We start from the raw sequence: 26,969 nt of genomic DNA on the forward strand, positions 1-26,969 counted from the left end.
AGGATTTGTAGACAAAAAAGTTAACAATATAAATTTTAAAAAAAGAGGATATTCTGCTGAAATATGATATTAACAAAAAGCTTTTTCACTGCTGTTCATATCCCTGCTGTTTCTGCTGTCTGTGCTGTTCAGACAAGTGCGTACACACAAACAGCAGAGGTTGAGACGCCAGTAGGAAGTTGTCTCACTGCTGTTCGTATTACTGCTGTTTCTGCTGTCTGTGCTGTTCAGACAAGTGCTACACACACAAACAGCATGTTCAGACGCCAACAGGGAGCTGTTTCACTGCTGTTCCAATTGCTGTAGTCTCTGCTGTTAAAGACAGTGAACACATACACAAATACACTCACACAGCACACTAGGTCGAAATGAATCCTTCGTAGGATACAGGGATAGGAGTGGTCTGAGGAAGGAAGCAGGCGGTCTCTGCTTAATAGGATTGGCTAAATGATGCTGGTTTAAAAAAAATAGAAAAATTCGGCTTGTGTCCCGGGCCAGATAAATAAAGTTCCGGTTGCCACGCGTGAGCTGGTTATAGCTTGATTAGATAAGTTGGTTGTGGTTGTAATAATTATTTGTGTTTTTGTTTGTTCGTTTGGGTCTGAGTGTTAATGAGAGAGAGAGAGAGAGAGAGAGAGAGAGAGAGAGAGAGAGAGAACTATCCATCTATATAAGTGTTTGCATTTTACTAAAAAGAGAGAGAGAGAGACAGAGAGACAGAGAGAAAGAGAGAGAGACAGAGTATCTACTTATATGTGAGTGAGTGTGTGTTTGCATTCAAAAAAGCGAGAGAGAGAGAGAGAGAGAGAGAGAGAGAGAGAGAGAGAGAGAGAGAGAGAGAGTTCATTTCCTTTTATAAAAATAGAGTGTACTTTCCCTTATGCATACTACATATATATACGTAGTATATACTATGTTTGTCTTGTGTTAAAGTGAGAGAGAGAGAGAGAGAGAGAGAGAGAGAGAGAACACATGCACAAGAAGATGCAGTACACTCACACACACACACACACACCACACACACACACATTCAGTGTACAATACACATGGCCCCTTGAGGAACAGTCATTTTACAATCTGTCCTCAGCCGTAGGTCATAATTCAAGGAAGATTCCACTCTGCCACTAAACCTAGATTGCCAACACTTGCTACTGACACCGGATGTCTTTCGTCTTCGTGAAAGACAAAGTTTCTTTCTTTTTTTCTTTTTTTAGTCAAGTGTTTGTGTTTGTGCTTGCGAAAAGGATTGTCGTGCTTGTGGGGTGGGTAGGCGTGTGTTTGTTCCGTTTGTTTTTGCTTGCAGTTTATGTTATTATTTTCTGAGTGTTTGAAGACAAAGTTTTTTATATTTTTTGGAAAGTGTTTGTGCGTGTTTGTTCTTGCGAAAGGGATTGTCGTGCTTGTGGGATAGATGGGCATGTGTTTGTACATTTTTTTTTACTTGTATTTTGTGAATGTTTGAAGACAAAGTATTTTTATTGGCAAGTGTTTGTGCGTGTTTGTGCTTGCGGAAGTGATTGTCGTGCTTGTGGGGTGAGTGAGTGGGCTCTTGTTTCGTTTGTTTTTGCTTGTAGTTGGTGTTATGAGTTTGTTTGGAAACTGATTTTTTTTTTTTTTTTATTTTAAGATTACTTGGAAAGTTTAAAGAATGTATATATTGTTTTCATAGCGTTAAATGCTTGTTTTTTTTCTCTCTCTCTCTTTTTTTAAAACCGAAAGAATGTTTTTTTAAGTGAGTTTTAATATTTGCTTTAAAAAAAGAAAAAAACTTTTAATATGACTTTTATAACGCTTTAAAACTGAAAATTTATTTTCATAAAGTTTTTAATATCTTTGGAAAATATAAATCATCTTTTTTCAAATGTTAAAATTTGTCCAAAAATTTTTAAAAGTGCTTTTTTATTTGACTTTTAAAAATGGTTTGAAAAGTTTAATAAACTTTATCGTTTTTTATAATATCTGTTTAAAAGCCGAAAACAATTTCTTCACGTGTTCATGTATGTAAATATATATCCCTTCTACTGCTCAAGCCCTGCCGTGCCAAATTCGTGCACTCAAGATCGTGCACAGCTGTCTTAATCACTTTATTACACCAAATTGGTACGTAAGACACAAATTATTATTATTATTATTATTATTATTATTCATTATTATTATTATTATTATTATTATTATTACTACCGACGCCGTTAGTGCCAAATAATAATCATAAAATACTAATCTTCATCTAGCACTACGAGAAATATTAAGTAATATTATTGTTATTATTATTATCATTATTATTATTATTATTATTGAAAAAGAAACCCACAAAATCACTTTGCAAACTTGTTTACTTCTAAAGTAGGTTTACATGTTTAGTTTTACTAAAAACTAAATGTAAATACTGAGCAGTAAACAAGTTACAAAGTGATTTTGTTTTGTGGGTTTCCTTTTTCAATCTCAGAAGAAAACTGAAAGAAGTTTTTTGTTTGGTTCATTATTATTATTATTATTATTATTATTATTATTATTATTATTATTATATTATTATTATTATTATTATTATTATTATTCCCGAGATCATCTACACCAAAAAAATCATAAAAAAAAAAATCTCAACAAGACACGAGCACCAGAACTACGCCAATTACCCATACCCCCCAACCCCCAAGATCAAAAAGGACCCACGAAAATCGGAATGCCTGGGACGTTGCCAATGCAGAAGTAGCAGATTAAAATCAAACTTGATGAATCACGCGAATAACATTTAGGGGATGAGTCACATATAGGATTCCGCTGGGGAGTGAGAAATACCAATAGGATGCAAGAGAGAGAGAGAGAGAGAAGAGAAGAGAGACGAGAGAGAGAGAGAGGAGAATGTTATGGGAATTTGTATGTATTAATGATAAATACTGACAAAATTTGAAAGGTTATATATATATATATATATATATATATATATAATATATATATATATGTGTGTGTGATGTGTGTGTTTGTGTGTGTGTATTGTGGTGTGTGTGTATGTATGATATGTAATATATATAAATATATATATATAATATATATATATATATATATGCTATATATACATACATATATACTATATATATTATATATATATATATATATATATATATATATATACTAAATCAACTGATGGATAACATATTCATAAAATATGACTTTGATAAAGTCCGTAATCTTATAGAATATCAATTAAGATAAATAATATTCATAATAATAAGATAAATAATGTTCAGCTTTTATTAGCATAGCATACTTTTCAATTACATGACTCAGCAAAAAAGTAATATATTCCTTCATTATAGATTTAATACTCGGCAAAATATGAATTAATTATTTGATATAACCAAAAATACAATTATCTCGAAAATCTGAAATAAAAAGTAAACATTTAAATTTCAAATTTAATTGGAAATAAACATTTAAGAGAGTTTTCCATTCCATATAGAAAACGTGAGAATGGAAAGTGGCGCTGTACTCCCGTAGAGTATTTTCTCTCTCTCTCTCTCTCTCTCTCTCTCTCTCTCTCTACATACTTACATATATATATGACACCTCTCTTTTATTGTCAACTATGCAAATAAGTTTTTAATTTAGACGTAATTTTATAACAAATTGTTTTACATTACTTATATTAAAGTCCTCTACATCTTAAACGTAGTAGACGTGATTTTACATTAATCTGCTTTATATAACCCGTACCAAAGTCCCCTCTCTCTCTCTCTCTCTCTCTCTCTCTCTCTCTCTCTCTCTCTCAAATTACTTCTAGTTACTTTCTAACCTTGAATGCTCTACGCATTTCTAAAACCGTAGACTCACTATGAACTCAATAGAATAACTGTAAGCTATAGTCTCACTGAGGACTAAAATAAAGCAACTATAATAATCTAACTATGATCGTAGTTACTGTAATAATCTAACTATGATGGTTTCTCCTTTTCGGACCAAACGGCACCACTATACCACCAGAAGAAGAAGAAGAAGAAGAAGAAGAAGAAGAAGAGGAGGAGCAATTCTGAACTTTAGTGACATCCGGTGAACCCACCGTAGCGCCACGCGGTTTGTGGGCGCAAACGACTCTTGCCCTTATACCCACCGGCTGTAGGGACCACTGAGAAAAACCTTTCTCTCTCTCTCTCTCTCTCTCTCTCTCTCTCTCTCTCTCTCTCTCTCGATCCGAAGAGGAGCAGCCTAGCCATGTGGTACTACGGGACAACAAAGAAGTGTGCATCGGAGTTTGAGCCTAATTGCCATACGCCGTAAGGCGTAATCGTTCCGGGGGCGTGTGGATGCTGGCTGGGCTTCTGCTGTTGTTGGCTTCTCGGAAAAAATGTCTTCGGGGAGCCTTCTTCATTAAGGGAACTTTAAAATGTCGAAATCCTTAAAATGCACTGGGTGCTGTGCCCTTAAATTTTAGGTATATGGGCAACCAAGTTCAGTCACGCTGGGCGGATATAGGTCTAGAGTCTAGACCTATTGCTAGGGTCGTCTTATGAGCTCTCTCTCTGTCTGTATGTATGTCTCTCTCTCTCTCTCTATCTCGATCAACCGAGAAGCAGATCAACACGAGGATAAGACAGATAGACAGATAGGTAGATAATAGATGGATAGATAGATGGCCAGATAGACGTAAGACAATCCTTTCTACATTTCCTCATGTATCCCTGTCCAAATGAATTGAATAATGGCAAGTAAATATCGGCAAACAACATTCCAAACCGCATGCTCTATCCCGCGATAAAAGGAGGAAAAAAGAGGGAAAGCGAAGGACCCGGGTGAAAGATGTACTAATTTTCTTATTTGTATTGAAGATGTATTATAGTTATGGTTATATAAGATATATGAATGCTTTATTTTGCTAAATATTTAGAGTTAAAATTAGGGATAACCATGCTACTTGGCAACTGCCACCGGGAGTCTGTGGGGCTGCTGTGAGAACAGCTGGTAAGCCGGCCGGTCAGTCAGCGCTTGGGAGAGGAGGAGAGTAGTCGTGCAAACATCCTCTTGCTCTGCGCATGCCTTGGAGAAGTACTGCCCTTCCATTTTTTCATCAACCTCAATTTCCAACGTTGACGTTGTTGGAAATTCGTGACAACGTTGGATACCGAGTGTGAAACTGTGACAACAATTTGAAAACGAGCTCAGGACTGCCTTTGGAAAGAGGACTTTCATAGGAAAATAGTGATACTTTATGGAAGTGACTTTGTTTACAAATGGACTTCTCGTGTGCTCCTGACGGGATAAAGTTCATACTTAACCATAAAACGGCTTAATTAACCAGTTAAGGACGTCTCTAGTCCGTCATTAACCAGATGAATCATTAACCTAAACGTCCCCGACCTGTGGCGACGCCCTAAGTGACTTTGTCATATAAATTTTTCGAGTCGAGAAATATATCGGAGGGAAATTTGCAGATTTTTTTTTAGCAAATTTCGACCGAAAAATGGAGGAACTCTACTGTTCGGAGGCGCCGGCCACGTGCCAAGAAGGACCCATCGCAGAGGCGGATCCTACGCTGCTGGACGACCACAGAGTCCTGGACAATCTGCTGCACTTGCAACCGTGCAGCATTCCTCCGCAGGACTATTTCGTGCACATCCAGAATGACATCCAGCCCTACATGCGGAAGGTGGTGGCCAAGTGGATGATGGAGGTGAGCGATGGCCTATTTTTATTAATTTATTTATTTACAAGTTAATCTAATTCAAAAATTTGCTAAAAATGGTGTTTATGCATTTTTATAAATAATTTTGTATCTAAATTGGTTTACGCCTAGTACCGATTATTGTTGTTTTTTTAAATCTAATTTACTAATTGGTAGTTTGCTAAAAAATTAAAAAAATGTATATATACATTGTCATATGTAATAATTTTGCTAAAAAAAAATTATATACATTGTTATATGTATTAATTTTGTTTCTAAATTGGTTTACGCCTAGTACTGATTATTATTTTATAATTAATCTAATTCTAAAATTTGTTAAAAATTGTATATGTGTTTTTATATTTTACATTACATTTTGTTTCTAAATTGGTCTAGGCATATCATGTGAATAGTCTAACAATTATATTTAATTTTTTTAATGTGCAAGTTTGCCAAGTCAAAAATCTGGAAAATATATTTTATATACTATATTTTTTTAAATTCCTCTATTTTAAAAATTGTATTTTAAGCCTAGGCAAATGAAACTGTAAAACCTGATATATAAAAATAGAGTATTTTTCAGAGTTTGCAAATTAGCCCAAGTAAAAATTTTGCGAGAATCATAAATTAGGTGTATATTTTTCTTTGAGTTTGTAAGTTTACCATGCAATATAGATGTATTTGTATTTGAGTTTAGGCCTAAGTTAAACTTATGAAAGTTATCCTAAGTAGAAATTAAAAAAAAAAAATAATAATAAAACTAAACTTATATATATCTGACACTGGTCTACATTAGACCTACAGAATAGCTAGCCTATTTGACAAAGGAAATGTAGGCTTATGCATGCGAAAATTATTATTATTAATTAGTATTATTATAATTACATTAAGTAAAGTACCAACTTACGAGGCAAAGATATGAAAACATACATAGCAAAAAAAAAAATTAGTGCTTATCACCGCCCCAGCTCTGAACCAGACTTATCAAGAGCTGATAACACCATAGCACGACTTCCGCCGCTCTGAACAAATGAATGAAAGGCCGTACTCACCGTTCTTCTTGAGGCGAGCGAAGGTGAACGTAGTGACTATTAGTATATATAATATACCCGGGGCGTTCATTGATCATTATTGTAGATTTGAAAGATAAGGTCGCCACCATCTTTTAAAATGAGATAAGGTTTTGGGTGGAGATGCTACGAAGCTTGGATGTTGTTGGCCCAACTTTCATGAACAATTTGTGTGTGTATGTATGTGTATTTTAATGTATACACGTGTGTATTTGTGTATTAATAGGCTGTATGTATGTGTGTGATTTGGAGTTGACCCTGGCGTATGGTGGTACTACACTAAGGCTGCTAAAGTTCCGAGGAAATGCCAAGCCTGACACATGACACTTCTCTCGTCCGTCTAATACTCTCTCTCTCTCTCTCTCTCTCTCTCTCTCTCTCTCTCTCTCTCTCTCTCTCTCTCTCTCTCGTGTGTGTGGTTAACTTCTGATTTTTAAAGAAACTCACCGGTATTGATTCCTAATCGTCGTAGGAATGAAGATTCTCTCTCTCTCTCTCTCTCTCTCTCTCTCTCTCTCTCTCTCTCTCTCTCTCTCCAAATGAACCGAGTGCTGGTACTGCGAGAGAGAGAGAGAGAGAGACATCAGAAATGCAAAATGCGTCTGTGCGCTGTACCTGTCCCGTCTACATTTCAAACCAGCGGCTCTCTTCAAGTTTATTTTCTTTATCTTGGCAATGAGCTCCTTCAGGTAGTCTGGGATACTGAAGGACCGCTGTTATCTGGGTTCCTATTGTGTGTGTGTGTGTGTGTGTGTGTGCAAAAGTCATATGTCTCCCATGGGACGGGCCTGGGCAAGACCGGGGTTGGTTGGGGTGGTACTAAAGGCCCTTTCTGGTTGTGCCAGACATGAAGGGAGCCACCAGCCTGTCGTAGCAGTTGACCACACATTAATAATCTTGCCCCTTCGGCTGCTGGGCCCCACACATCCTGCAGGATTGTGGAGGGTGGGGACCCTTGTTTCGAGTAATCCTTACAGAGCTTGAATCCCCACAGACGTCCTGTAAAATAAAGTCCTTTTTTCGAGAAATCCTACAAAGACAAGAAGATATAGGGCGTAGTTGCTAGTTATAGGATTTTAGTTTCATTTGGGATGCTAGTTAGGCCTAGTTCTAGGATTCTAGTGTCTTTGGGGGATGCTTTTGACAAAAAGGATGTCTCCCTTGCCATTATTGATAATACTATGGTGATTTCCTAAATGGTTAGGCCTACTGAGAACTTTAAATTCATATTTGTTATCCCATTTCGCATTAGTGATAGCGTATAGGTCTAAGCGGCTATTGGTCTTGTTCACACAGTGACACGCCCTCTCTCTCTCTCTCTCTCTCTCTCTCTCTCTCTCTCTCTTCTCTCTCTCTCTCTCTCTCTCTCCTTCCAAGGCCTTTCTGTACAAAGCCCAGTTTTCCCTTTTAAGAGCTAGAGCTATATGGTAGAAAGAGAGAGAGAGAGAGAGGCCTTCTTCGAGTTTTACGGTTTCGTATTAACCGGTTTCCCTGAATAGGTCCTACTTGTACAAGTTTGGGAACTGGGATCTTAGGTCCTTGTTGCTGGGATAAAAAAAAAAAGACCCACTTTTTCGAGTGCATGTGGCCTATGGAAACGTTGCTTTCTAGACTATGAAAACTGACATAGGCCTACATCCAGGGATTCTGGCTTGATATGCTGATGAATTAATTAAAAACGTGTTGATAATTCCCATGATATTTATTGATTGCAGCGTGGAATCGTTGCAGACTAGTTATAGGCCTACAATCAATCAATTTTTCAGTGGTTTGCTCCGATACCAACTTGTACTTTTTAAATGTCTTCCAGATCTATGTAGGTCACAGGGCCTCCATTTTCTTGAGGGCAAGAAGGGCATAAACTCGTGTCACCTAGTGAATTTGGGGAAAGTGGTCCTTTTGGCCCCGGGGTTATAAAGGCGACAATTTGGGGGCCATTTGAATGGAACCGCTATTCGAAGAAGGCCTAAGTGAAGGAGACTGCGCAAGTCTACGTAGGCCTATATAGGCCTATAGACTAGTTTCACGTGGCGTGGACCACGTATTTTGCAACTGAAGTTACGGACAAGCCGTTTTGCATGCTGGTGTAGGCCTATGCACGAAAATCTTTCTAGTATTGTATAGATTCTATCACCTCTGATTATAATCTCCAGGCCTGTCATCTTTACCAGTACGGAATACCACGATAACTCCTCTTGCTTGTTTATGGCCTACGGCAGGCCTATACCATAGGTAGGCCCTGCCTACCATGGGAATTTAGCTTGGCTTACTTGGTTACCACACGCCGTCTTAGTTCCAATTACGCAACTGATTTGGACGACATCTGTCGTGATTTTTGATAATGCGTCAAAGACGAAACTCATTATGACACAAACAATAAAAGGTTGCTGTGTAATACATTAATAAATAACGAACGTGAATGATGTTTATATTTACCTGAGAACAGGTTAATTGGTCGTGTCGATTTTGTGTTTGTGTGTCCAGAGTACTATATACTTTCTCTTGTGCCCCAAAGCAGAGCCTTTCTCGAGATCAGAGTCGAAGAACTTTGGCTCAGTATTCCTTTTTGGTATGGCAACTAAATTCACCTGTTGAATATAATTATTATTCTTATTATATTCAGGCTTCCAAAGAATATGGTCTTCATAAGGAAGAAATAAGAGGAAGATAATTAAAAATAGGAAAAAAAGAGATGCCACTTAGTGAAAAATGACAAAATAATAAAATAAAAATATGAAAATGCCAGAATACATTTTTATTTATTTGTCTTTATCAATTTAATGAATAAGTAGCGATCAAAGAAGAATTCGGGTTAGTTACTGTGTATTCTCTTAGATTCACTTATCCGTTATAATTCAAATTAACTTCTCTAAATGACTCTGTCCAAAAATGTTTTAATATTAATTCAATTCAAGTGAAAATTGTAGCATTCCTGTCTATAATGTCATGAATTCATCAAATTGTTAATGTTTATGAAATGAAATCTTTTAACATTCACTCACTTCCTATCTTTAACCACGTCTCTCCTCTCTCTCTCTCTCTCTCTCTCTCTCTCTTCGGTTCTCTCGTCTTCTCATGTCTCGTCTCTCTCCTCCTCATCTCCTCTCTTCTTCATCTCTCTCTCTCTTCTTCCAGGAAAAATTCCATACAAAACAAAACTCACTGAATTCACCTTCCATAATATTTCTCTTCCCCATCTTCTGTGTCTCAGGTCTGCGAGGAACAGGCTTGCGAAGATCAGGTGTTCCCCGTGGCAATCAACTTCCTGGACCGCTTCCTGTGTACCTGCGTCGTGCAGAAGACCCAGCTGCAGCTCCTGGGGGCCGTCTGCCTCCTGCTGGCGTCGAAGCTTCGGCAGTGTCGACCCCTCTCGGTCGAGCTCATGTCCTACTACACCGATTACTCCGTCAGCGCTGAGGAGATCAAGGTGAGGAAGGGAATGTTTTTTGGAGTTTTTTTTTTTTTTTTCGTCTTCAGTTTTTTTATTCGGCCATTTTCAGTTTTTTTTTATTTGGCCATTTTCAGTTTTTGCAATTTGGGGTCAATTTCAACATTTTTTTCCATATATTTTTATTTTGGGGTCCCAACACTTTCTTTTTTTTTCACGTTTTCAGTTTTTTTTATTTGGCTATTTTCAGTTTATTTTATTTTATTTTTTCTGTGGTGGTTTATTTGTACGTATGTTTATTCGATTTTTGTGGGGGTCGGTTTTTTTTTGTTGCCAATTTTGAATATTTTAGGTGCCTTCAGTTATTATCATTATTTTTTTCAATGTTAGGGTCAATTTAAACATGTTTTCTCCCCATATATTTTTATTTGGGATCGATTACACCAGTGGTTTTTTTTTTTTTTGTAACTTTTCGTGTTTTTATGTTTGGGTTATATTTGAACCTATATATTTTTTTTACTGTATTGTTTAAAAAAACGACTCCAGGCTTTCGTTTTATAACGATGGGATGGTTATAGTCTTAAAAAAACCACGCATAAAAGAAAAAAACTTTCTCATGACTGGGAAACTCTAGGCCAGATTTTCAAGTGGAGTCCAAACTAACCGCAGTATTTTTTTTATTGTATTTTTTTCGCCATTCCTCTTAGGCCGTGTCAGTCACTCAGTCAGGTTAAGTTTTTTTTTTTTATATCCGTCATTTTAGTACCAGGAATGTTTTTTTTTCCTTCAAGGGTTTTTTTTTTCTCTTGAAGTTATCTCACTCGGAAAATAGGCTCTCGGAATAAGTTTTTTTCTTTTAGTAGGTTGGGAGTAGAATTTTTTTTTTTTTTTAGTTGGGGCCAGATTGCTGTCATCTTCCCGATTGATAGGACTGTAGATGCTGTGAGGAAATCTCTCTCTCTCTCTCTCTCTCTCTCTCTCTCTCTCTCTCTCTCTCTCTCATTTGCATTAGAACGGTTCATTAGCTCTTTGGAGACGAGCTATAGGCAGTTTCTGTTACTGAAAAAGTTTTTTTTTTCTTCTTTCATTTTTTGCCCTCATACATATGCAGAGAGAGAGAGAGATGGGGAGGGCCCATCCCCCGGGGACCTACTTCCCTAACCCTAGGTACCCCAAGGGGCAGCTGCATCGCTAGGTAATGATTACCTGTTGGATTAAGCTGTATTCATATATATAGGTATACAATGCTTACTTGAGTTTTATTTATTTGTTTTAAATTCAAAGCAATAATCAATTAGCATCATTTCATAACTGCTTGCTGGCTCGTCTCATTGGAAAAAGGGGGGGTGGGGGATAGGAGGGTGGTAATAACCCCCTTCACCTAAGCCTGCCTACCTTCCCATAGGCCTATTTCAAATAGGCAAAAAAACTTCACCCATGTCCCCGGATGTTGGATTTTTTTTTTTTTTTTTTTTTTTGTGAGGCTGTTGCTTTTATTGCCGAGGTTTGGTAGATGAATAAATGATGATATTGATAAAAATGATGATATTTAATACTTTTGGTGATAATCATAATGACTGAATGATGATGATACAAGCTGATATACAATGATGGTGGTACTTTGAAAAATGTATATAAGTGATGCTGAAGTTCTTGTATGACGTTTTAAAGGGTATTGCACTGAGGGTAGGGGAATGGGTATTTTTGGATGTCCTCCTCTCACCTCCTCCTTACCCCCAAACTAGACTTCCAATAAACCCCCCACCCCCGCCCTCTACCCTTGTAAATAAACATACACGGACACTGCAGTCAGTATTCAGGGCACGTGCTTCCATCCAATTGAAAGTCTCACATCACTGCGTTCGTGACTCTCTCTCTCTCTCTCTCTCTCTCTCTCTCTCTCTCTCTCTCTCTCTCGTGTACTTCTGAAGATCCACATTTTACCCCCAGGAAGGTAATATCGTTTACGCTTATTGCTAAGGCCATACGATTGATTACTCTTTGTTTATTTATTAGTGTGACGGGAACTGTGGAAGGGTTCCTGGGTGGCTCCTAGATCCCCCCCCCCTCTCCTCTCCCCTCCCCCTCCCCCTCCCACAAGCTGTTTATAACAATGCCATTTATACGCACACACACACACACACAGAGCCAGTCAGTGTCCTGTCTCATTTCCCCGCCAAAATAGCTTAACACGCCACGCAAAAGAATTGACACGGACGATCGATTATATCGATAAGACCCTTGTAGTAGGAGCGATTAAATTAGTTAGAGTTGTATATCCGCCGTCACCTGCCCAGTTTTAGCTTTGTGTTTGTGTGTGTGTTTTACAAGTAGTTGTTGTCAAAAGTTGCTTGCGGTTAAACAATTCATGGAGTTCTTCTGTGGCAGCTGGAATCTGTTCTCCTCTCTCTTGATGGCTTCTGAAATCGAACAGTTTTCTCTGTCAAATGTAGTGGTTATTTGTTTTCCAAATGACAGTTTTAGCTTTTGTGTTTTTGTTTTCCAGTTGCTTATGTATAAACAATTCACGAGTTGGTCTGCAGCAGCTAGAATCTCTCTCTCTCTCTCTCTCTCTCTCTTCTCTCTCTCTCTCTCTCTCTCTCTCTCTCGATGGCTTCTGAAACAGGTCACATTCCCCTGTCAAAGCAGTATTATATTTTATGATTTTTCCAAGACGTTGGAGACTGTGGGAAAAGGACATCAACTTGGATGATTGGTAGGACCCTTGGTATGCCGACGATCCGAAATCCTCTCCTCCTTACAAGGCTCCCGGGGGCATTGGTTTTTGGGCATATGCCTATGCCCTCGTAACTGACACTGCCGATTTCCGGTGGGCGGCCCCCACCCAGGAAGGAGGGGGATGGGGGCGCGCTTTGGCTGTCGCAAAAAGCGATTCCGCCCTGAAATTTATTGACGGGCAAAAATAAGAAAGGCGGGAGAAGGATGCGTTATGTGACGTCGGGCCTTTGTCTTGCGATGATCATTCTCTCTCTCTCTCTCTCTCTCTCTCTCTCTCTCTCTCTCTCTCTCTCTCTCTCTCTCTCTCTGAAAAGCTAACGGTCGTTTCCTGCGATGTTTGAGGGTGGCCCCAAGATGGTCGATCGCAATCATGTTCACGTCCCGTGAAACTTGTGGTGCCCACCACGTCGTAGGTGCCCTTATTTTTTACTTTTTATACATTTTAAGTCATCCCCCCCCCCCTAAACCGGCCCCCTTCCCCCGCCTCCATCCGAAAACGCCATAGCCTTGTTGTTGAGAATATGAATCTTAATTTGTATGTAACAAAACCACCAAACCGGGACCATTGACTTGAAATGCGTATTATTATTATTATTATTATTATATTATTATTATTATTATTATTATTATTATTCAAGAGTGAGAAGATCAGTTATTATAAACTCGATAAACCAAATAGATAAAAATGCAAGTTAATTATTTCAATACGAGGAGAATTCCTGCAATCTTATGAAGTTCTGTTCATGATTTATGTAAATAGACATTCTCTCTCTCTCTCTCTCTCTCTCTCTCTCTCTCTCTCTCTCTCTCTCTCCTCACTCTCTCTCTCTCTCTGTTTTCCTAAATGGACTGATCAATTTCCTTACCCGTCATCATCCCCCTCCCCCCGTCTCGTGTCAAAGCTCCCTGTCACGATTGATAAACTGATTGATAAATATTGACATCTCGATGACATGCCCCATCCAAGTTCACTCGCCCTGAGAATTGTCCACAAAACCCATCATCAAGGGCATCAGGGAAATCTCTTAATAATTAGGGGTATGGGTATTTTCCTTTTCAGCGCTGAATGACCTCATAGGTCCCAGTGCTTGTTGCTTGCGCCTTTGGCCTAAATTCTTTTTTTCTTTAATTGGTTTAATTTCAAATACGAAGGCGAAGCTATATTTTAAAATGACATAATATGAAATTCACAATTATGATTATGGCTGTCATGGGGTATGTGGGTTACCAGTGAGGGTCTTGGTGGCATTCCTCCTCCTCCTCCTCCTCCTCCTCCTCCTCCTCCTCAAGGCTAGGACGAAGGAAGCCGACATAATAAAGGAGAGAATGTTGGGGGGGAAGGGAGGGATTACGGGTCGGGTGCTTTGGGCATGACAAAGGCAGTAGTAGTAATTCCTTCCATCAGTCAAACCAGGGGAGACATTTGCCCCCTCTCTCTCTCTCTCTCTCTCTCTCTCTCTCTCTCTCTCTCTCTCTCTCTCTCTCTCTCTCTGGAATTTTATTAATCACGGGATGAATTCCGTCCATTCATTAGGTTTCGTTGCTCATTACATTTTTTACTATCAGAGTAATTCATTCATTAAAATTTTACTACAAAATATAGTTCACTGTAGACTTGTACGATAATTTTTTCAATAAAATGTAATCTGTCTATTGATTTTTATACAATAAAATGTAATTGATCATTACGTTTTTTTACAATAAAATTTAATTCATTCATTAAATTTTTACTGTAAAGTATAATACATTCATTAAGCATTTACGGGAGAATATAATTCATTCATGAAAAATTTACAACGAAGTGTACGTCCATTCACGTCATTCCTCATTGATTGAAGCGGAATTTACAAACTTAAGCATTTGAGAATTTATAGTCATTTACTTACACTACCGAGAGAGAAAGTGTGGAAAGCAGAGCTTTACAAAGACCAAATATTCAAATTTAAATCAGTTAAGTAATTTAACTCATTTATTCAACCTTCAAAACTAACACTCCAAAACGGACGGTTAATAACGACACGCCCCCTTTTTTTTATCAATCAAGTCCGCGTGACGTCTAAAATAATATTTCCCCTTTTAATCTGAGACTCTAATATTATGATGACTAAGTGCCCCTGTCTGCAGTGTTTTCGTCGGTGCGTCTAAGAGAATAATTGCACGGCTCTGCGATGCACGACGCCGTGCTCGGGACGCACGTGCACTCGGGCACGTCTTGGGCACCATGCCCGAAAATCTTGTCCCCGGGGTAGGCTTCTGCCTCGTCGGTGTACTCTCGATTTTAATCTTAGGATGGATATATATTTTCATGATCAAGTGGTTACTCTTCTCTCTCTCTCTCTCTCTCTCTCTCTCTCTCTCTCTCTCTCTCTCTCATTTCGGGGATCGAACGCGACTCTACCAGACTGTGAGCCGTGTTTGGGAGATAGGGGGGCGTGGCTAGGGAGGTGAGTCATCTTGCTCCGTAATTTGTTTATTTAAATTTATTATTTTTTCCCCCCGTTTCGGGTGTATGACCTTGCAACTGTTGCTGGGAATTTGTATCACTTGCGTGGATGGGTTGCATATGAGAGAGAGAGAGAGATAGGAGGGGAAGTCGAACTGGCTTTATGTAATATATTTATATAATAAAGTGGTTAATTTTTTTTGGTGCTTAACAAAGCAATTTTAATTCACCAATATATGTTTCGTTGTAGTGCATTCGCCATTGCTTGCATGCGCGCATTTCGTCGGGAATGCAAAGCGCGCGTGAGCATAAACACGTGTGAACGCTATGTGTATGTATATATAAGTTTCTGTAATACCTCTTTTTACAGTAGATACATTATTACAGAAACTTTTCATTCAGACTTACAGACCTTTCGTACAGACACATACAGACTTACCACCATGTCTTTCCCAACATGAGAGCATCTCTCCTACACACATCTCTCGCGTTATTTGTGTTAATTATTTATTTTTCCACAAGTGTGTAGGCTACGGTTCGAATTACGTGGGAGTGTCCCGTTCACGCGGGAAATGAGACGGTTCGTCTCTCTCTCTCTCTCTCTCTCTCTCTCTCTCTCTCTCTCTCTCTCTCTCTCTCTCTCTCTCCATGAGTTTTTATTTACAGATTTTATTTATTGGGAGGAAAAATATTGTTTTATAATGTCCTTTTTGAAGACGAATTTCTTTATCCTTTAAAGTGCTTGTTTTTTCTAATTCGTATATATTAATTAGACATATTCTCACTTGTTCCTAATTGAGAATCATGGTAGGAATCTATTCCTAATTGAGAACCATGGTAGGAATCTTTCCTACCTGAGAATCACTTCACTTTGCAAGACAAAGTTAACGATGTCTTGGCAGAGAGGACTTGACTCTTCCATCCAGCGATCGTCCAGCGAACCATTGTGTAACTTATTTTTTTTTTAAATATGGTGGACCATCTGTAGGGGCGTATGGCAATACAGTCAACCCTCTCCCGCTAATGTTTAGCATTTAGATGCGTAGAGCCCCCTAAACAATCATCCCTTAATGGTTGCCGCTAAGCACTTCAAAGGCCTTCGGCCGGGTCCGCCTGACTCCCTAAAAACAGTATCGCCTCCTTCCCAAGGGTATTAATAGCTGCAGCCTTAGTCTTGTCCACACCTTTCTTATTGGCTAATTCATCCAGGGTATTAAATTTGCCTTCAATCGCTTATTCGCCTTCTCCTGTTATGCGGTACTGACTTGGCCCATTGCTCTGGGGGTTATGGGAGACTAAAGGTCGCTACGCGACGTCGAAGACGGGGACAAAACGTAAGGTTCGGACGAGGGGAAGGACTTTTTTAGTAGCTGGAGATGATAAGGTGGGGGTCTGCTGTCTTATCTGCGATCGGGAGAACTCCACCACCTCGACATAAATAACACGTGGATGAAGGGTACATAACTTCTTCTTTTTCTCCTTCTTCTTGGGCCCTCTGCCGATGCCTTTTTGGGGGAAAAGGGGGTATTACTCTCTCTCTCTCTCTCTCTCTCTCTCTCTCTCTCTCTCTCTCTCTCTCTCTCTCTCAGACCATCCAAGAATGGATGATGCAAAATATACCGGAAGATGCATTAGTAATTCTCTGGTAGACATTAGAGGTGCCTCACACTGAAGGATCTGGGGGAACCCGAACGAGTGTAAGGTCTGTAAGGTTAAGGTAAGGTCTCTCTCTCTCTCTCTCTCTCTGTAGAAAAAAAAAGGGCTTGCTATCTCTCATCGCAGCAGCGTCGTGAGATTGCAACGGAAGGCTTTGCAATCCACCCATGAGATTGTTGACAAGTGCAGATGGATGAATGGGGACTTTTTTTTTTTTTTCCTGCATGCCTATACACCAAAAAGGGTCCCGGGGAGACACAGCACTTAGCATTGAGAGATTGTCATGTCAGCACATCTGCAAGAGGAGGAGGAGGAGGAAGAGGAAGGGGTGGTGGAGGTTTGAGGGAGACCTCCTTCCTCCCTCTCTCCCCCTTCCCTCCCCCTCCCACTTTGGACCCACGGCCCAAATAATCTGCCCCAATCCCATCTAGTCCTTTATAAGTTTTTTTTTTCTTTTTATCTTTTCCTTCCGCCCATCTGAGGAAGAAGAGCATATCCTATCCCGTTTGCAGAGGTCATTTCTCTCTCTCTCTCTCTCTCTCTCTCTCTCTCTCTCTCTCTCTCTCTCTCATATATTTACGAATGTCTTCATCTCCCTGGTGTTATTCCATGTTTTCTTTAACTCTTGTAATCAAGGTCCGTTCTCTCTCTCTCTCTCTCTCTCTCTCTCTCTCTCTCTCTCAACCCAACGTTATGCAAATGTTAGTCAGAATCCATTTGTCCTTGCAAGTCCTCAGGAGGGGAAAAAAAAAGAGAGATACGTCGCCGCCAGGCGGCCGGAACCAAAGGGACTTAGGACGGAAGAGGGTGGCGGCTCCAAAGGGTTCCAAAAAGGCCTCCAGGAGGCTCCAGGAATGGCTCCAGAAATGCAGGTCTCGAGTTCGCTCACCAGCCTCTCGATGGAAATCAGGCAATGGATGTCAAGCTAATGGCATATTAATAGGTTATGTATGGTGATGGCAGCCGTTCATCCTTCTTCCACTCCCCCCCCTCCCCCCTCCCCTCCTCCTAGCCTCTCTGTCTCTTTACCAAAATGGATTTTGGGCGGGTGGTGAGGTGGGCTAATACGTAGGGCACCTCTTTGCTGTATGTGTGGGTCGTTTAGCATTTGTCAGTAATGGGACCTCAAAAATTATTCGTTGAAAGACCTGACTATCCAATAGTTTCCATAATTGCAAGAATATTATGCATGGAATTATCCCTCCAGATAGAATACCTCTTTGGAATTAGAATACGAGACTCAGGAATCCTAAAAATTCCATGTTGGGATTATAGGTTGCTCAGGAAAGAATATCGTTTAGAAGACCATTTCTATTCCTGAGAATGTTTTAAAAATGTCTTTAGGGTAGAATACCCATTCCAAACATTATCTGATTGAAAAAATGAAGTCTGGGTAGAATGTGGATTAGTTAACTGCAACATCATCACAGGAAAAAAATACCATTCGAAGCACAAATACCTATGTAGAATACCGCTTTCAAAACTGATACCAGTTCATTGCTACATCACCTCGAGGCAGAATGCCAATTGAAGCCCAAATACTTTGACAAAAGAAGGCTTGGTGTGAATTACATCATTAACCAGGTCACGGTGCTTGGAGATATGTATCCATTAAACTAATTGGTTTTTGGCAAACTAATCCTCAACCCCCCCTCCTCCTCCCTTGGTCTCCCTGCCCCCCCCCCTCCCCCCCCCTCCCCCGGGGAAAACAACTGGCCATGGCACCTGGGCCAACAAATGACCCCACGTGACCTTTTGTGTACTGCTTCGACCTCGTATGAGTGCAGCTGCTCTTGGGTGTAACGTTATATGTTATTTAGTCTTTCCAATATTGGTAGAGTCCTTTTTATCGTTAATTTATTTCTTTATTATTTTTTGTATTAGTGATTATCTTCTTTCTGTATTTCCCATTATCTTCTGTTACTTCTTTCTGATGAACGCCGTAATATTCTTTGGAGGATTGAATTTAAAGTCAGTGGCCTCTGTGGAGGCTTGTTCCAGTTAATATGTGTCATCTTTTGAATAATAATAATAATAATAATAATAATATGAAATTTAAGTCAGTGGACCCTGTGGTGGGCTTGTTTCATATGGATATGGTTCATCTCCTGAATAATAATAATAATATATCTAGAAATACAGACTTTTGATTGAAACCTCGTCTCATCCAGGTTAGGCCTACGATAATAACATCATCAAACAATTTGTTTCCTGTTTCTTTTTTGTTTTTTGTTTTTTTCGGATATTAGCAACATATGGCCCCCGGTGGTCCAGAGGTTATGATGCGAGAATTGGAAGGGTTTTTGGCATAAGGGGTTTTACGTCCTCGTTAAAATGGGCATAAATGAGATAAGATGATTTTTAAGCACTGGGTGGCGTCATCAAATTTCCCCAGACACTGTATGAGGAAACCATTTTTCATTTTTGCCTGTATCTTTTTAACTTTATTTTGACAATAAATGAATAAAAAAAAAAAAGGGTTAGTTTGAGTTAAAGAGCATTTTCACATATGCTCCGTCCAAGAATAGTGTTTTGATAGGTTTTATTTGGACATTTAAATTCCAACAATGTTTTTCTGTTATTTTAAAAAAATCGTTTTCCCAGTAATAAGTTATTTTTTTCATTTTAGAAATTGTAATGTTAAAGAATAGTTGATTATTTTTTTAACGTTTGAAAATCCAGGAAAGTTTTGATATTTTCGGATTTATTAAAAAACAAATGGGTATTTATTTTTGTAATTGAAAAATGTAGCGGATATTTTCATTGTTATAATAGATAAATAAAAACCGACAACACTATATAACATTGCCAGCGAAGGGACTACACTTTTGAGAGAGAGAGAGAGAGAGAGAGAGAGAGAGAGAAAGGGCACAAGGTGGTCGAGGTCCTTGTCCCACTGCTCTATGCCCCAGTGGCGTCTGTGGTTAGAACGCCCCCCCCCCCTCCCCTTCCCCCTCATTCGATCTGCCCAACAAAATTCTTTTTAGGCCTAGTCACTTGGCTATATAATATTTAATCCCCGCCAAGCGGAACCCTGTGACGTCATACACGTGTTGGCGTGACGTCATAATTATAAATCTGTCACCAAGATTCTTGAATGCTTCTGATGAGTTGAAAGTTAAGACTTTTTTTTTCCAGGTCAATTCGAAATGCCTGTTGGGTGTCTTGGCCTATACAGAAGGCCTATGGAATATTGTATGTAAGGCTTATGGAATATTCTATGTAAGGCCTATGGAATATTCTATGGAAGGCCTACCACTGGCACGTCCTTTTTTTTTTATATATTGTGAGGTCACCTCATTATATCGGAGATTTGAATTGCCTTTTCAAAAGAGAATAATATGGCCGTTCTTGTGCATTTCATTTGGTTAATTAAATTTGGGGAGGTGGGGGGGATAGACGCCTTGGTCGTAGGCCTATATTGATTTTTTATGTAGTTTTTTAGTAGGTTTTGAAGATTTTTTCATTGGCATTTTCATTGGAGCTTTTATTTTGTTCCTCATTTGTAAGCTTGCTTTAATTTTCTAGGCATTTTGTTTGTATAATTATATTTAATGTTCCTATTATAATATTTTCGTATTAAATATATATAAATAAATATATGCCGCCTGTCGTATACTATATATTTTCCTTCTGCTTTTATGTACATTAATATTTTTAGCCATTTTTATATAACATATCCCTATCAGGTACAAATACATAAATATAATGCATTCTCCTCTTTCTTCTCCAACCAGCGGTGGGAGTTACTCCTGGTGTCGAAATTGGCCTGGGACTTGTCTCCGGTGACGGCGGGAGATTTCATGGACCACCTCCTCAGGCGGCTCCCCTCCAGAATAGGCAGGGAGCCTACTGTCAAGAGGCACGCCACAGTCTTCGTCGCCCTGGCCGCCACCGGTAAGTCAAAAAGGGCAACGCCCCCTTTTTCCACCTCCCACAGCTTGTCAGTCGCAAGTTTTGTTTACATTCAGACAGACTGGGGCGTTCGGTCGCCAACGCACCGCAGCTAAGACACAAATGTAAACATTGGCATGTGGATTCCTTAGACAGTTTGATGAAGCGGCGAATGGTCCTTCTTAAGCCTTCCCAATTAATGTCAGCCTTTAGAGGCCTTTAGCTTGATGTCTGCCCTCCCTTCAGACTGACTGACTGACTGACGCGTCAGCGCCTCCAGTGCTACTGACGATTAAAAAACAGACGAAAAAAAAAGCAGGTAGATTCGCCTGACAGTTATAAAGTGACAGTATGCCCCTCTTAAGCCTTCCCAATTAATGTCAGCCTTTAGAGGCCTTCTTTAGATTGATGTCAGCCTTCCCTTCAGACTGACTGACTGACTAACGTCAGGGCCTTGGCTGACGATGACAGCGTCGAATCCACATGCTTTTGCAACAATCAGACGTCAAGTTATTGCAGTGTTAATCTCATTCGTCCAGTTGGTTCTGCTGTTATTATGTACCTGTCGAATTGTTCAGGTGTCGCTGTTCGACGTAAGTTGATATTGGATGTTTTGTGTTGTTGTAATTTGTTTTGTTGTGATATAGCCTCAGATACTCTGCAAGTCGTGATTGGGGTTATGAAAATAATCAGTGATTAGTTAATCGACGCGAGATCGAGCTGTCAAAACCATGTTTGCTTTAATAGTTGAGATAATCAGCCTTCGGTAGGTCCAGATTATCGACGCTCAATACACAAGGCTTTATCTCGCTCATGAGTACTGATTCGCCACTGTTTTATAAGGTGTCAACACCTTTCCATGTCCCCCCCCCTCCACCCCCCTACCCCCTTCCCCAAACACCGAGGACATACGATAAACAAAGCTACGACAGCTGCTGAGATTTAGAGGCTATCTGGCGGCTGGTTTTGTCGAAGGGGTTCCTCAGGGGGTGGTTCGTAGGTCTCCCCTCCCCCCCCCAACCCCTGGCAATTATTAGGCAATACTCATCAGAGGCCAAAAAGGTCCTCCCTTGTCCGCCCCCCCCCCCCTCCGGCCTTCAGCACCCCCCCATTCCCTTTCGCGCACGTGGATCTATTCAATAGTTGTCTGATGACTGAGCGCCACCCCTGCCCCACTAACCCCTGTCCTACCCTGTGGGATCTATCCCCCCCCCCTCCCACAAGTATATCAAGGATTATTTCCATACATTTGTCCCAAATTTAATGCGTTATTTAGATTGGCCCCCTCCCCCCTCCCTCCCACCCTCTCTCCACAAACTCACGATTTACTTCCTAGTCACGTACGTAATTTTGTCAACAGCGTTATGGACACACACACACACACACACCATTTCCCGTGCAACATCATCATCATCATTCGTCTGAGCGAATTTGGAAGGGTCCAGGTCCACACCCCGATCGATCTGCCGATAGGGAATTAGAGCTGCGACATGTGCGCCCCCCCCCCCCCCCCTTTTTTTTTTTATAAGTATTTCACGTTCTTGCCTAATTTGACTTAATGGCGACCTCGTTATCAGCCGTTTTTTTCTCGACGTCCAGCGCATCCAGAAGTGTGATTTCGGTCCTCTGGGATGTTGGTGTGTACGTGTGTGAGTGTGCATATGCGTGCGTTCGCGAGCGCTCACCATTGCGGGAAAACGGTGGTTAAAATCTCCCGGATTGTAGGCACCCCTCTGCCAGCTCGACCAGTCGCGTTCCGTCAGCCAATAGGAGGGCCGGATCGCTCCAGCTGGCACCCGCCGCCGGCCAATCAGCGGCCGTGTATAGCCAAACAGATGGATGGGACTTCAATGCGCGACCTATCCAAACTTGCTCTGGCTGGGTCCCTATAGAAAAAGAGAGAGAGAGAGAGAGAGAGAGAGAAAGAGAGTCTGCTCCTGCCGCCGGCTGGTGTATTATTTTATATTGTAGGGGGACAAATGCACGCATTGAGAGAGAGAGAGAGAGAGAGAGCTCTGTTTGATTGCACGATATCTCAGGCACGTATTGTGACTATGACCGTGCTTATTGTAGTTCTAAGGGGGCAGTGAGAGATGACTTCAGCTGTAGATACTTGTTATAGTAGGGATTGGGGTATACGTACTTGTATGGGCATTGCTCATCAGAACCCGGCAGATGTACAACGTACCCCGACGGGACTTCGGGGGAATATTTGCTACAGAGGACCAAATCCCGTATATGTGATTATATGTGAGCGCGCCCTTGAGGAGGGCTCGTGTGTATTTGCTGTAGGGCTCCAGATGTCTGTGTGTGTGTGTGTGTGTGTGTGTGTACGTGTGTGTATTCAGGGTTATTGATAGGTGACAACTGCTGGTGGGTAAGGACACCTGAACGTCAGAAAAGTGCGGGCCCGTGGACAGACAGCTTGCGTCAAAGAAAAATCCATCGCCTCCTGTTTATCAGGGTAGTCGCTGTAGAAGTAACATGTTTATGATACCAACATGAGAGAGCACACCCGCCTGAGGAGGAGGAGGAGATGGGGTAGGAGGTGAGGGACATGTTACGAGTATATAAGCTGCTGGGCACGAAGCAGAACGGCTGAGTCATGCCCATGGAGTGAAAGATTATTATTGACTGTTTTCGAGTTTCCTTGCCCCCAAAAGCTCGGGTATACCCAGAAGGTGAAATAAATAAGTGTTACCGAACCACCACCACCACCACCACCGGCTTTTCAGATGCCCAAATGCCCACCTACCCCCTACTACCCGTACCCTCCCTACGCAATGAATAGCCCTGGGTATACACACACAGCTCCTTCACAAAAATGTGTAAATGTGTAAATCTTTAAGCTGCTCAATTGGTAAGGAGGTAAAAGGGAATCTTGGGTCGATCTTTTTCATGTAACCATTTTTTTTTTTTTTTTTTTTTTTTTTTTTCAAAAGGACACTGAGATATATACCCTTATGTTTTCCCGTTTCCTTTTGGGATTTTCGATTTTATTTATTTATTTATCTATTTCTCTGTTTATTTATTTATTTAGTGCTGAGATTGTCAGTCCAAATAGGGCTGCAAAGGCGCTTTTTTTTTTCTTCTTTTTTTTTTTTTTTTGAGGAGGGTATTTCCTGTAGAACTGAACTTGAAAGGAAATTCTTGATGTCACTTCCTGCATGGCTCTCTCTCTCTCTCTCTCTCTCTCTCTCTCTCTCTCTCTCTCTCATACAGCGTTCCTTCCAGTACCAAGAATTTAGTAAAGAATTTGTATTCGTTATCACTGAAGAATGTATAAGTGATTCTCTCTCTCTCTCTCTCTCTCTCTCTCTCTCTCTCTCTCTCTCTCTCTCTCTCTCTCTCTGTTATTTATCATATTGATCTATGCCTCACCTTTTGATTGGTCGATCTATATTTCTTTTACGTTAGCATTTTTCCTTTCTCATTATTAGGGGGGGATGGCGGGACGGGGGTGTCGATTTGGGGCATAAGATGAAAGGGTTTAGCTTGGGACCTTAGTACCGGTAGATGGGTCTGCCCACCCCTCAAAAACACCCTCTCCTTAATCGATTTGCATGAGAATGTGACTTTGAAGGAGTCTCTCTCTCTCTCTCTCTCTCTCTCTCTCTCTCCTCCTCTCTCTCTCTCTCTCTCTCAGTTCTGAGATATGATTGTGTTCAACATCCTTCAAAATAGTCTTGTGGTTTTTATGTCGTTTTTGTCACTCCTACAAAGTTCTACAAAGTACACTTCTCTTCCGACATTTTTCCTTCCTCCTCCAATGGGCAAGACTTCACAGTTTATGGCTCCTTCGAGGTTTATTCCCCTTTGGGGTTTTTTCCTGCTAGTTTTTCCCCCCTGCTTCTTCTTTCCCCTCCTTGCAAGAAGTGTCCTTGAACCTCCAGCTGACTGGAGTTATTGCGGAAGAAATGGACAAGGGTCATATATGTACTTATGTCATTTTTTCCCCACCAGTGATTTGGTTTGTGTAAGGACCTCTTCTTGATTTGGGGGAGGGGAGGTTTCTGTAGGACCTCTTCTTGAGTCCTCATCAATTTTTTTTAAGGGGGGGGGGGGTGAGGATCAGAGTACTTTCCGTTTCAGGGACCCCAGGAGAATAAGAAAAAGAAGGAGTACTACCTTCCTTTCAGTTAAGTACTTAGTGAGTGAAGCCCAGTTGTAAAAAATATCAATTTTTATCAATTCTGCAAAGGTATTCATTCATTCATATTGCGTCATGGGTACCAAATATAAGAACAGCAGTTCAAGATGATTCCAGCCCTCTGAAGATAGCATCTTGGAGCACATTTACAAACCCCACAGCTGTTACTTCGACGAGGATAAAAGCATATTACACATGGCCGGTACTTTTATCAACTTAGTTTTTTTTTTTCATAATACTCAGAACAGGGCATGCGTAGAATTGGCCAGCCAAACCCCCACCCCCCTCCTCACCCCCTTTTAGCGAATAGGTGAACGTTTGTTGCATCTGCAATGTGGAAATCGTTGATTATGCAATGAGCGGCTAACAATGAAGTCGTACAAAGGGAACGAAACCACTTTTCTAAATAGTTATGTTAACCGAGGCCTTTGAAGAATTTAGCATTGTAACGTTTTCCTTTGAAATAGAATAGTTAAACGTTTCGTGCGACGATTTTTTATGCTATTCCAGCAGGCTGAAGTAAAAACAGGCAACGTTTTCTTATGAATATTAGACGTTTTTTTTTAGAAGGGTTTCATCATAGATAACGTCTGAACCACTTGCCATAAGATGTTTTGGAAGATGAAATTGACTTTGAAACTCAGTTACAATCAAGCTTCATGTATGCAATACACACAGTGGGACATCAGGTCTTTCATTCATGACCTGGTAACTTTACCCATGACATAAATCTGGCACTAGTAAGCTTGGCATTTGGGTATTCCAGTCAAAATTGTATACAGTACCAACTGGTAGCGTTACTTGACAAGCATTGGACACTAGTTAGCTTGGCATTTGGATATTTTAGTTAAAATTCCATGCACTACATATTAAGACATCAATGCCATGGGTACCAGTAACCTTGGCATTTGGGTATCCCGTCAAAACCCAAACCAGTTAAAAAATTCCTTGCAATATATACTGGAACATCAGCTCTTCCATTGATACAATGCTAACATCATTACCAAGAATCGGGCACTAGTAACATTGGCATTTTGGGTATCCGCGCCAAAACCCAAATCTCATGTCGTCGTTCCCCCCCCCCCCCCCCCCCCCCCCCCCCCCCCATGGAAACCTTGTATAGGGCATCGCCATCACCTTTGTTGACACAGGAGGCCTCCATGTAATCAATCCAGCGGGCAGCCTGCTGGAAAAAGTCCATTAGCGGACGAAATGGTAATTGGCCGAGTGACAAAAGGAGGGTTCTCTCTGATTCTCGAGGGACTTTTTAAGTTTGTAGTGGCATTCAAACGAAGCCACTACAAACTTTTTAAGTTTGTAGTGGCATTCAAACGAGGTTGTCTGTTTTAACTATTGGTTGAGGATTTCTGAGTTTTATTTTGTGTGTGTTTTCTGTTGGGTTTTGAATTGTACTATTGATGTTATGTAAGTGTGTGAGAGCTTCTTGATAATAATAATACAAAGACTGTTGACGAGGACGGACAGCCTTATTAAATAATATAATAATAAAAATAATAATAATAATAATAAGTAATAGTAATAATAATAATAATATAGTAGTAATAATGATGAAAAGTGAAAGATAGATAAGTATATGAACATTAACGTACATATGACTATTATTATTATTATTATATTATATTATTATTATTATATTATTATTATTATTATTATTATTATTATTATTATTATTATTATTATTATTCCATGCGCACCCTAACACATCATACATCATGTCCTCTCTTTTTGTTTCTTCTTCTTCTTCTCCATGCCCAGTTTTTTTCATGCCCATTCCCTCTAACTACCATCATCGGCTAATATCGGTTTGTGAAAGCCCCCCCTAAAAAAAAAAAAGAAAAAAAACTAATAACTCATCCCACTCGTGAATGCACTTGCAAAAAAAAGAGAAAAAAAATACTCCATTGAAAAAAGTACCCAGCCCATTTGAGAATTTTGAGCAATATTTTTAGCTCTTT

At 40.1% G+C, this 26,969-nt stretch overlaps 1 protein-coding gene across 1 annotated transcript in view; it reads left to right on the forward strand.

Annotated features, from left to right (window-relative positions):
• The first annotated feature begins 4,982 nt into the window (after positions 1-4,982).
• The window catches only part of LOC135207636 (G1/S-specific cyclin-D2-like), a 48,259-nt gene continuing 26,272 nt past the window's right edge, over positions 4,983-26,969 (forward strand). The window contains exons 1-3 of the mRNA XM_064239498.1: positions 4,983-5,662; positions 9,935-10,150; positions 20,687-20,846. Coding sequence (XP_064095568.1) covers positions 5,453-5,662; positions 9,935-10,150; positions 20,687-20,846 — 586 coding nt within the window. The 5' untranslated portion in view covers positions 4,983-5,452. The remainder of the gene's footprint in view (positions 5,663-9,934; positions 10,151-20,686; positions 20,847-26,969) is intronic.

This window comes from Macrobrachium nipponense, chromosome 34, assembly GCF_015104395.2.
Source record: "Macrobrachium nipponense isolate FS-2020 chromosome 34, ASM1510439v2, whole genome shotgun sequence".
In the NCBI taxonomy this organism is placed as follows: domain Eukaryota; kingdom Metazoa; phylum Arthropoda; class Malacostraca; order Decapoda; family Palaemonidae; genus Macrobrachium; species Macrobrachium nipponense.